This window comes from Erythrolamprus reginae, chromosome 1 (assembly GCF_031021105.1).
Source record: "Erythrolamprus reginae isolate rEryReg1 chromosome 1, rEryReg1.hap1, whole genome shotgun sequence".
NCBI lineage: Eukaryota > Metazoa > Chordata > Lepidosauria > Squamata > Dipsadidae > Erythrolamprus > Erythrolamprus reginae.
Window position 1 is genome coordinate 312,751,736 of NC_091950.1, and position 12,821 is coordinate 312,764,556.

Sequence of the window (12,821 nt, forward strand, 5' to 3'; positions counted from 1 at the left end):
ATCGCCGGCAAAGATCAGAAGTAATGAATGCCTGTATCTTTAGTTCTGTAAGATGTACACAACCAGGCCATTCATTTCTAATTCCTTTCTTTCTCGGGCTGTTTGTCAGAGTTTTCTTTTCAAGGTAGGTATTAGGTATTCCAAATCTTAATGACACTCAGTGGGTACCAACTCAGAGTAAATGCTCCTGGAACAATTTAGATGTTCCGGCGCCCTATACCTAGAAAAGGAAGGGAAGCCCACGATCGTGTCAATTACTTCCAATCAACTATCCGCTGTAACATTGATGCAAAAGATAATGGAAAGCAGCTATTAAAGCTCTGGAGAAAACCAGAGTTGGGGAAAGCCTTAAATTTTAAAAGATGTGCAATCCCACATCTCTATTTGGGGCTTGTCTAAAGCCTGAAGAGCTACTTGCAGCTGTATTCAGAGCACTAGTCAGCCTGCCTCAATAGATGACAGGTTTCACACACATTACAATCTTGAGTGAACAAATCTAGTCCAAAGATTTTGTCTACTTGCTCAAGCCAAAGAGAGCTCTTTAACTGAACTTAACATGGTCCCAGTGCTTCTTCATCGTTTCCCAGTCATTTTCTCTTTAAAAGCCTTGAAAGGAAACTAAAGTCCGAATAAAGAGAGAGTTCTAAATAACTCTCTCGCGGGATTCTCTGAAGACATTCAGTTCCACTGTAACTTCCTCCATCTCATTCTTTAAGGTTGTTTTTTCAAAGTGGGTTTTTCCATCATTTCCACAGCATCAAAAAAAAAGTCCAATCCTTGTATGGTTTGCTTACTTGATAAAAGTAATAACAATTTGTAGGTATCCTTCCAAAGTTTCAATCACTGTTCCTCCAGAGAAGTTGTTGAAAAAGTTTCTCTCCCACCCCTTAATCAATAATCAAACAAAAGGACTGTTAGGAAAACAATACTTAACCAACCTTTTAGTGAAGACTTTTCTTCTTTCCCTCTCATGGTTCTCTCTTCCTCAAAATCCCACAACAGTAGCGCCGTTCTGTACTTTTAAATCCTTTACTTTGTTATAATTCCCAACAATACGTCTCCTTTGGACTTTTGTCCGCCTCCCAATCAGCTTGACAGTAGGCGGGCGGTGAAGGAAAGAAACTAGCCGATCTTAACTTCCCACTTTACGAACCTTGCATTAGAGGCGATGTACACACAGAGAACTAAAGTTCAACGTTAAGCCACGTTGGTTGCAACATCACCCTGAAATTTACCGAAATCATCCCTTGCTTATTATGTACACAACATGCCCACGCGCGCACCCGGTGTGCAACTAGAAATGCAGGTCGCCTATCATGAATTGCATTTGCAAACTTGCAGCCCAGCCAAGACTGGAACGCGATATCCCCGAAATGCTTTTTTTTTTTTTTTTTGGGGGGGGGGGGGATGTACCGTTCACGCGACTTATTTTCATTTTTTCTCCAGGGGATGCGATTTGTGAATTGGGATGGCTAGGCTATAGAGCAGTGTTTCCCAACCTTGGCAACTTGGACTTCAACTCCCAGAATTCTGGGAGTTGAAGTCCAGATATCTTCAAGTTGCCAAGGTTGGGAAACACTGCTATAGAGTATCGGGGCACGATTTTGTGTAGCAATGATTGTTTTAATGGTCGCAAATCAGTTAAATCTGGAGCATTTGCAACTATGCACAAGACATATGGGCTCTGGTACTTAAAGCATTTGAGGGTCACCGCCGAAAGATAGTTGGGACAGATGTTCTCCTGCTGCTGCTGCTGCTGCTGAGGGAGGGGGGGGGGGGTTAATACTGTTTCTGCCTCAAAACTGCGCGAAAGGACGGCTGCCGCCGAAGTCATCCCCTTTCTTCCTTCTCCACCCAGCGGACCCTACCACACGCCACTTCCCCCTTTCTCTTTTTAGCAGCGGAGGGAGACATTTGGGCTCCCGGGCATGTGTCGTTTCAAAGGAAAGAGAAGTTGTTGAGACTGGGCTTTCCTGCCGGCCCCAGGGGTGGAGGCTGGGAGCAGGCGTCCCTATTCCAGTCCTGGCACCGAGCACTTCCGAACAGGAAAGCCAGAGACACACGGCGAAGGGCTTTCCCGCCTCCGGAGTCCGAAACCCCGGCCTCTGCGGCCGCTCGAACGCCTCCGTTTCTCTCGCTCTTCCTCGCAGAGGACAAGACGGCGAAGTCCCGAGTTGCAATTTTCAAAGCGGGCGCGAGGGGCGCTCGAGTTCAGGTTCTGAAGAGGCGCGGTGGGGGGAGGTGATTTCTGCGTGGCCGGCCTTGCGACCTCGCTGAATCCTGCTTTCGCCGCCCCCCCGCCGCCCTGTGACAATCGCGCTTTGAGTAGTGAACTAGGGTCGGTAGATGAAAGGAGGCCCGCTGAAACGCTGCCAGCTGTTCTAAGGAAGCGATGGGCGCGCTAGCCTTCGCCAAATTTAGAGGCTCAGTTTGGCAGGGCGCTCCTGAGGTGGAGGATGAAGTCTGCAACACAACTGGCTAAGCTGAGGCGGGTGACTTCCAGCCGCAAATCTCCACAGGCAAACACATCACCCACCCTCGCCCTACAAGGCACGAGGAATTCCCTGTGTGGCCTTCAGGCCTTGATGATTAAGTAAAATCTCCTGAATCTGTCACTTTGATTAGTATTGCACTCTCCACTTTTGGACAAATCTTCCTCCATACATTGGCTATTTTCTATTAAGGCTCTGCAGTGCTTTGGACTTGATTTCAAAAAGAAACTTTATAATGCATAGGGCTATGAATGGCAGTTGTATCCTTCTGAGAAGAGCTATGTCTGTACAGACCTACAGACAGGTGCTATGTTTGCAGGGGTTTTTTGGAACCAAATCTGCTCAACTCTAATTCCTTCCTTATTCCTTCCTTCCTTCCTTCCTTCCCTCCCTCGTTCCTTCCTTCCAACACCTTTCAGATTTTCCAGAATATTAATTAGATAAAAGAGTGAACAAAGGAAGGAGAGTTAAAGGATAATCATTTTGAATATTCAAGCAATGGAGTCTATTAGTAATTATAGACGTAAGGTGGAAAATGTGAAAACCCATTGCATATATTCAAATGGGAAATAAATGCATTACAGCTAAGTAGTAGCTGGCTCCCTTTGCTTTATTAATCATTGTGTATGATGAGAGATTTTAAAGAATCCGAAAGCTTGCCCACTAATAAATCTGAACTGTCTAATCATAATAGTCTAACAAATTTTAGTAGGAAAAAAGGTTTATGTTGAACATATTAGTCTCTCTTTTGGAATAAACGTATATAGCAGTGGTTCTAAGGCCATGACCCCTTAATAAAGTTCCTCGTGTTGTGGTGACCCCCAACCATAAGTCTAGCACCAATTCTTTCAACAGAGCTTTGAGCTGATTGGCAGGAAGATCAGAGGGATGCCCCCACTGTAAATGTCTGATTGGTCGGATTGTAAAAATAAGTTCTAAGATGCCAGAATAGAAGCTTTAGTTCCTAATACCAGGGGAAATTTGTCTTTTCCCAGAGTCTCAGACGACCCCCATTAAATAGTCATTCGACCCCCAAACGGGTCCCAACTCCCAGGTTGAAAACCACTGGTGTATAGGTAGTCCTCAACTTACAACCATTCGTTTAAAAATTGCAACAACACTGAAAAAAGCTACTTAGAACTAGTCCTTATGCTTAAGACTATCACAGCAACCCCATGGGGACGTAATCAAAATTTGGGCACTTGGCAACCAGCATGTATTTAGGATGGTTGCGTCATACCGCCATTCCCAGCTGGTTTCTGACAAGCCGAGTTAATGGGGGGAAGGAAACCAAGTTTGCTTAACAATTATATGATTCACTTGGCAACTGTAGTAATTCAGTTAACAATCATGGCAAAAAAAAGATTGTAAAATCATGTGTGACTCACTAAACTGCCTTGCTTTACAACGGAAATTCGGATTTCAATTATGGTCATATGTCAAGGACTATCCAGTACAATGGTAACCGTCATCATAAACATACATACGTAGCTTTGCCTTACACCTACTTGCCACACGCGACAATTTTGGTCTCCTTATTAACATGAAGCCCGAAGTGATGCATCAGCCAGCTCCGAAAGCCAAATACCAAGAGCCCACTATCACAGTAAAGGGACGAAAGCTACAACCAGTGGACCAATTTACATACCTTGGCAGCATCCTTTGCCGTGCAGTGAAAATTGACATTGAGGTCAACTGCAGAATCGCCCAGGCAAGCTCTGCATTTTGGCAGACTAACGACCAATGTGTGGAACCAACGTGGGATAAGCCTTACTACAAAGCTCAAAGTCTACCGAACAGTAGTGCTAACTACCCTGTTGCATGCCAGCGAGACTTGGATATAGGAGACAATTGAACCCGAATATCTCCAAGACCGCCTTCTGCCACACGAATCTCGGGGTGGCTCACAGCAATAATAAAAACAGTGTACAATAACAAATCTAATATTTAAAAATATCTAAAACCCCATTATTTAAAAAAGACATACACACAAGCATACCATACATTAACTACCCTGTTTCCCCGATAGTAAGACACCCCCGATTGTAAGACGTATCGGGGGTTTCAGGGGGGTCGGCTAATATAAGCCGTACCCCGAAAGTAAGACATATGTCTTACTTTCGGGGAAACACGGGGGTATTGCCGCCTCCCTCTCATCTAGCTGCGCGCCGCCTCCTGCCCACGTCCGCACCTTCCCCCTCTCCATACGTCACCGCGCCGTCCCCTGCACTTGTCACTGCCGCCTCCTGCTTAAAATACGGTAATGCACACAGTATTAATCATACATCAGTAAAACATACACACTGGCATACTGGGGTATCATCTGCTGTTTTGTGGCGAATACAATACTGTTCAGGTTGTTAATAAATGTTAATTTTATGGTTAAAACAAAAAAATTGACGATTTTTTTCCAATATAAGACATACCCCGAAAGTAAGACATAGTGGGGCTTTTGGGGATAAAAAGAAAGTAAGACACTGTCTTACTTTCGGGGAAACACGGTATATAGGCCTGGGGGAGATGTCTCAATTTCCCCATGTTTGACGGCAGAGGTGGGTTTTAAGGAGTTTATGAAAGGCAAGGAGGGTGGGGGCGATCCTAATCTCCGGGGGGGAGCTGATTCTAGAGGGTCGGGGCCGCGAAAGAGAAGGCTCTTCCCCTGGGTCCCGCCAGATGACATTGTTTAGTCGACGGGACCGGGAGAAGGCCAACTCTGTGGGACCTAACTGGTTGCTGGGATTCATGCGGCAGAAGGTGGTCTCATAGATACCCTGGTCCGGTGCCATGAAGGGCTTTATAGGTGATGACCAACACTTTGAATTGTGACCGGAAATTGATCTGAAGTCTAGGAAATATAAGTCTAGGAAAGTTTCTTACAAATTATTATAGTGGAAGGGAGGGTGGGTGATACTTAGAGACAATAGGTTACAACAGTTTTAATACAGATCCTATAGTGTAATACAGTATAGGATCCTATACTTTAATAAGATCCTATACTGTAATTAAGATGGAGTCTTATGGACAAGGCTACAAGAGCATGGTGTATATGGTCTCGGCTATGAATCCTCTACTCCAGCAATGAAGTAGACCTGTATTGAAGTGATTTGCAACCATCTCTCAAATAGATGTACGATATGGTAGCTGTATTTGTTATGTGTTACTCCAATACAATTCATTGGAAATCCCAAGTAATATAGGAAACATTTTTCTAACCCTTATCTGCAAAGTACTTCCTACTCCCCCCCCCATGTTATATTTCTTAGATTCTGTCTAAATGTTCATTTAAATCTATCTGAGGCCAATCCCCCCCCCCCCAAAATAAATGCTTAGGTTGCAGTGTGTACTGGATGTACTGATTGCTACATTGATGTCATTTTTTTAAATGCAAAAGTAGTTGTTTGATGTCTTTTTTTAATGCAAAAATAGTTGTTACTACTGCAAAGATATTGCATCAGCATTGCAAGCAAACAAGCTAGTGCAAATAACCGGAATTACATAAAATTATACCCTCTATCTATAAAAAAAATCACAGAGTTGGAAGGGGCCACTTAGGTCCAACCCATTCTTAGTGCCCTATCCAAATTAAAGCTTATCAAATGACTATTCATACACTGTTGGAGATAAACACACACAAGATTTTTTAAAAACACCACTTCTGCCTCTCAGATTTGTGAAACTGCATTTTTTACTATGCAGGGAGTTTAGTCATTTAGTAATCTTATCTAAGAGACCTATGTTATAGCAGCTTTCAACAGATTTTCAATTAGTTGTATCAGGTCTTTTGGCAGTTCTCATCACCAGCAGTCAATAGTTGAAATTGATGAGAGTTGTAGTCCAATATATTTTGAGAATGCTGGATTGGAGAAAAGTACCCACTTAGCAGCATTCATACCAATAAGGAAAGATGGAAAAAGCAAAGAAATTGGCTTATTAGTTTGCAAAAAATAAAGTATTTGTTAAACCTTTAATCCATCGTTATATAATAAAGTATTTTATTCTTATGTAAGAATCTGCTTCTCCCAAATTTGCATAAAAGGAAACAATGCCAATCCAGGGTTTTCCATTTAATAATATCTAAATATTATACAAAGAGTCCTTAACTTAAAACTGGCTATCTACTACTATTCAAAGTTACAACACACAACACACAGCTCCATGATAGTTTTTTGTGTGTTTGGTAACAGGGTCACCTTTATGGCAGCTTGTAGCTTCCCTCAATCATAGGATCACAATTTGTGACATATTCCTTTTTGGTCAATTTCCAGAATTCATTTCTCGTTTCTGGCAAAAAACACCCATCTGGGAAAATGAATTAACTTAGTGACTTTTATGTTTATGTTTATGTTTATTTAGATTTGTATGCCACCCCTCTCCGCAGACTCGGGGCGGCTCACAACAAAGTGCAAAAGACAATTTACAACAAATCTAAATTTCTACTAAAAACATTTTAAAAAACCCATTTCTAAACACACATACATACATACATACCATTCATAAATTGTATATGCCCAGGGGAGATGTCTCAGTTCCCCCATGCCTGACGACACAGGTGGGTCTTAAGGAGCTTACGAAAGGCAAGGAGAGTAGGGGCAGTTCTAATCTCCGGGGGGAGTTGGTTCCAGAGGGTCGGGGCCACCACAGAGAAGGCTCTTCCCCTGGGGCCCGCCAACCGACATTGTTTAGACTTTTGTGTTTGCTTAATGATCACTCTGTTAGCTTAACAACCATTGTCAAAATTTTTGTAATTTTGAAGCCAATCACATGATGCTTTAATTTATGTCCAGACTCAATTACAGTGAAAAGTCGAGGAGTAGCTGTGTAGTCTGCTTTTAGTATATTTGCTAAGCCCCCCTGAACTTTTAGTTTGTCTGTTTATATATTTATTATATAACGTTAGTAAAATTTCTTCATTAATGTACCATCTCCTGCATTTTTGGAACATCTTCTGCTTAAAATATTCAAGGATAGTTGTTTAGTATTCTGGGATTGCTAATTCCACTTGCCTTGCAAACAGGATTACAAATCGCAATAGACCAATGGATAATGAATAAGGAATGTACAGAATGTTTTTACCGATATAAGACTTGATCTTGTCAAAAGATTGTCAGAAACCTCAAACAGAATTGGCTGAGAGTTCCGCTAAGCTGCTTTGAGTGCCACCATCCAGATAAACAACACTATTCAGACAAACACAAATCCATTGTCTGTTTGATTGTACCCCACTACCGGTGATATGGCATGATAAATGAAAAATTCTAATGTTCTGGGATTATAGAGGCAAGATGAGGAGTGTTCCTGACAGAGTAATTCCCCTATATCAGTGGTTCTCAACCTTTCTAATGCCACGACCCCTTAATACAGTTCATCATGTTGTGGTGAACCCCAACCATAAATCTAGCATCAATTCTTCCAAAAGAGCTTTAAGCTGATTGGTAAGAAGGTCAGAGGGACACCCCCACTGTAAATGCATGATGGCCTGGATTGTAAAAATATGTTCTAAGGAGTCAGAATAGAAGCTTTAGTTCCTACCACCATGGGAAATTTGTCTTTTCCCATGGTCTTAGGTGACACCTGTGAAACGGTCATTTGACTCCCAAAGGGGTCCCGACCCCCAGATTGAGAACCACTGCCCTATATGGTTTTTCTTAGTTTGTTCTGTGCTTAAAATGGCTCTGAAAAACCATGATTTCCTATTTAGATACTTCCAGTGTTTGGTTGTTCATTGAAAAAATCCTTGCAGAGTGAGTTATCAGAGTTTACCGTGTACATGTCTCAAGTATTTGAGCATGGGATCCATGTAGTATCAATATAAAATTAATTAATCAGTCAATTAATTAATTAATTAATATAGCTATTCATCTCCCCCAAAGGAGACTCTGGGTGGTGAATAATAATAAAATTCAGCCCTGAAGTTTATAACTATATTTAGAGCAGACACATTCCTAATATGGATAGTATATAGATTTCTTTCATTTTTCTTCATTTAGTTTTTCTTCCTTTTTATTATTTTAATCAATATACAGTCTGTAGATTCCTTTTCTTCATCATTTTTCTTGTTTGTAGTTTATTTATTTATTTATTTATTAGATTTATATGCCGCCCCTTTCCGTAGACTCGGGGCGGCTCACAACATAATAAAACAATTCATAACAAATCTAATAATTTACAATTTAAAAATTAAAGTAGTTAAGAAACCCCATTTTTAAGCAGACATACCTACAAACATACCATACATAAATTATATAGGTCGGGGGAGATATCTCAATTCCCCCATGCCTGACGACAAAGGTGAGTTTTGAGGAGTTTACAAAAGGCAAGGAGGGTAGGGGCAGTTCTAATCTCTGGGGGGAGCTGGTTCCAGAGAGTCGGGGCCACCACAGAGAAGGCTCTTCCCCAGAGAGTTGGGCCCGCCAACCGACATTGTTTAGTTGACGGGACCCAGAGAAGGCCGACTCTGTGGGACCTAATCGGTCGCTGGGATTCGTGCAGTTATTTATATTCAACTCTTTAAAATGTTTTGTTTTAACAAAAGGACTTGAGTATAATGCTACTGAATTCACAAAGATACATATGATGAGTATAAGTTAGCTTTGAATATATACGAGATATTAAACTACTGTTATTTATCTGTTTAATAGACCTAATAAGAAAATCTTGTTTAGCATCCACAGATCTGCTTGGAAATCATTTGCATGTAATTAAGTGCATTCAGGTTGGTGTCAGTTCTTAGCAACCATATAGATAGATTTGCTCCAGGAAGTTCTGTTACAAGTTAGTCCTTAGGTCTTCCAACAGTGCATCTACTATCACCATTATTGAACCTGTCCAACTTGCTCCGGATCATTCTCTTTCCTTCCAGCTTTCCCAGCACTATTGACTTCATATAATGTGTTTTAAATATTAAATATGGCAATTTGAGCCTGATTATCTGTGCTATGAGTGAGCATGCTGTGAGTTGACTTGTTCTAGAATCCATATCCATTTTTCAAGTCTTTCATGGCTACTATACTAAGCCTGACTGCTGGTTCCTCTACCTGCTGATAAGTGATCCTAAAAGATGAAAGCTATCCACTACTTAATTATCTTCTTAGTCCATTCTAAGGCTGGTTGCTGTGGCTATTTTTATTAATTCAATCTTTTTATATTTAATCTTCATTCCATTTTTTAAAAAGTGGGCTCCTTGACTTTCATTACTTATTCATTGCAGAATAATTGCATTTTCAGCAATTAGAATAGCACATGTTAGGTATTGTTTCATTTTGTCATTGTTTTAGCAGTCTGCTTATAGAGTGAATTATATTCTTGAATTCATTACATTTTTAAACTGTATTTATTGAGATTTTTGCCAAGTGTGCCCAGGTTTGAAAGGTAAGAAATTTTTTCATAGTAATTCTTAAGTGTTCTAGTTTGAAATAAGACTTGTCTGTCTGATGTAAATAACAAAAGAAATGTTCTCAGCTTTATCTAAAACAAGATTACCTTGAAGTTGTTTTAAAATAACTCAGATCCACTATGTAACTCCCCCAGATAAGCATTCACAAAACCCCTTTGTAGCTATTCTGATAATCCTTGTTTTGTTACAAAAGCATAACAAAAGCATATATTAAATTTTTGCTTTTGAGAGATGTACTTAGGCCCTCTGGGCATTGACCTTTTTGAGGTCACACTGACAGAAGAGCGACAGTCACATCATATCAATGAATGTTGACCCACTTATTTGTGGAACCTTTGCCTTTATATGTTGCAATCACAAGGCAATTCATGTTCTCTGGGGCAATTGCCTTGAATGCACCAAGAATTGTGTTTAAAACCCCCCCTCATATTTATTACTCATGTTTATTAAAAAATATGATCACAATTGGGTATGCATCGCTTAACACTGTTCTATTACTGGCAAGCTGTGTCAAAATGTGATGGCAGTACTACAGTCATGTCATAAAAATAGGATTAGGAACAATATTTAGAAACCATCCCTAATGCATTCATAGATCAAATTTCAGCCAAAAGAAGGAAGGAGTGTCTATTTGCTGTGATAACTGGAGAAAATCACCATAGCCAGAAGTAAAGAAAAAATAATTTAAGGAGCATCTCAGTTCAGTAGTTCCATTAGTAAACCGACAATTTATCAACACTCTAGGGATTATTTTAACATCTTGCTTTCAAAGATGATTTATCTTGTCTTTTTGAAATTCTTCCTGGATTCTCTACAGATTTAGAAAATGTTTTACTGAGAGGCTCGAGCCAGACAATAGATCAATACTTTGAATAAGTTGACTTCAAGAGATTGCATTTTAAATATGAGCGTCTTAGAAAAATTGTGTTTGTAAGATCCAATTTGAGTCAATCACTGAGACCAGAGATTTAATCTTTGGAGCTTTTGGACTTTTCCCAGAGTCCGTTCTCAGGGTACTTCTGTCTCACATACAGTGTTCCCTCACTTTTCGCGGGGGATGCATTCTGAGACCGCCCGCAAAAGTCGAATTTCCGCGAAGTAGAGATGTGGAAGTAAGTACACCATTTTTAGCTATGGACAGTATCACAAGCCATCCCTTAACACTTTAAACCCCTAAATTGCGATTTCCCATTCCTTTAGCAACCATTTAGATTATTACTCACCATGTTTATTTATTAAAGTTTATTTTAAAAAATATTTATTAAAGGTGGACGAATGTTTGGCGATGACATATTACGTCATCGGGCAGGAAAAAACGTGGTATAGGGGAAAAAACTGCAAAGTATTTTTTAATTAATATTTTTCAAAAACCATGGTATAGACTTTTCGCGAAGTTCGAATCCGCGAAAATCGAGGGAACACTGTACCAATAGAAAGAATTTCCCTGAGGGTGGGCTCCAGCAAGAGTCTGAAAGCTCAAAAGATTAAACCTCCCTTCCTGGTGACTGACCCAGATTGGATCTTGCAACATGATCCTGGGACACATATATTGGCCTTCATTCGTAAATGTGTTTCCATGTGCAGCAATGGTAGGTTCCTACCGGTGCGGTAGATGACTCTGTACCTGTATTGGCTGATTGTGCAATTTTCGCGCAACTGCTGTGGTGCCAGTCTGTTGGGCAGTGCCATCTTTTTTCTTAATTTTTTGGGTTTTTTGCTTTCTGCGCATGCGCAGAAGCAAAATCTCAAAAGGGGATGCTCTCGTACGTGAGATTTCGGTGATTTTTTTTGCTTCCACACATGCGGAAAGAAGTTATCAACGAGACAAATCCAGAATATTAGGAGGATTGCACTTTGCAGAATTTGTCTTCCAACTACTATCCAAGTAATTTATGTACCATATGTATCATATTTTTAAATGAATATAAAATTGTACGTAATGTTGTTCAGTGGAGAAAAAGTTAATCTTTTCTTCCAACCCTCCGTCCAAAGCTATTAAGGCTTCCTTACACTATCTGTTTACTTAATTGAAGAGCATATAGATTACCATCTCAACAAGTTTGGCTCTGAATGTCTGTTAAAAAGGAGGTTGTGAGTTCAGTTCTAGGTAGAGATAGATATAGGGTCTCCTGCTTGGGCAGGGGGTTGGACTAGATGACCTGCAAGATCCCTTTCAACTGTTAATCTGTTAAATCTATTAGGAGAGTTAAATACACTGAATTCAAGGCCAGAAGATAATATTTTCCTTCTTTGTCTTAAAAACATTATTCTTGAAACATGTGAGTCTGATAAATAATTTTTAAAAACAGTTAACCTGGAGTAGAGAATCGCTTGAATATTGGCATAGCCAAAGAAAATATGAAGAGTATTGGATGGCCTCTTGTAATAGTTCAAGTTGGACATGGATTTATTAAAGAGCTGAATGTCCAGAAACACACCTAATATGTCTTTTTTTTAAAAAAAAGGAAGTCTGTTTTATTAGCTCTTTGTATACTAGGGTGAATTCTTCAATGAATAAAACAAAAATGTGGGAATAAAAAGCACAAGGTAATGACTCTTATTTTATGCAAATAAAAGAACAATAGATGCTGTATTTCTTTTTGCATCCCAGGAGCCGAAAAATATTTTCTGATCATTTCTGTTTAGTTGCTAGCTTAAATGATCCTTTCTCCTCCAATCTACCACAGCACAATTTGTACAGTAATTAGCTGTCATTTCCTGACATAGTTGTCTTCATATCTTATCTGGTGATGCCATGGATTGATCCTGGAGGAGGAGGAGGAGGTTATAATTCAGCTAGTATCCTTCCAAATGTTATGATTTCCCAAATGAAAAGTAGGTTGGCGGAAAGTTAAAATGGCCAATTAGAAAAAACTTTCATTCCTGCCAGACTTCAGTGGGACAGTTAATTTGTAACTGAAACTCAGCCAATTCAC

The 12,821-nt window shown here is 40.1% G+C and overlaps 1 protein-coding gene across 2 annotated transcripts in view; it reads right to left on the bottom strand.

Annotated features, from left to right (window-relative positions):
* SGK1 (serum/glucocorticoid regulated kinase 1) overlaps nucleotides 1-12,821 on the bottom strand; it is a 107,758-nt gene that overhangs the window by 13,729 nt on the left and 81,208 nt on the right. Inside the window, exon 1 of one of the 2 annotated variants that reach the window (XM_070733557.1) lies at nucleotides 939-1,227. The exons of the other annotated variant lie outside the window; for it this stretch is intronic. Within the exon in view, the coding sequence (XP_070589658.1) occupies nucleotides 939-972 (34 nt within the window). The 5' untranslated portion in view covers nucleotides 973-1,227. Of the gene's footprint in view, nucleotides 1-938; nucleotides 1,228-12,821 lie in introns of those variants that run through there. 2 annotated transcript variants of the gene reach the window in all.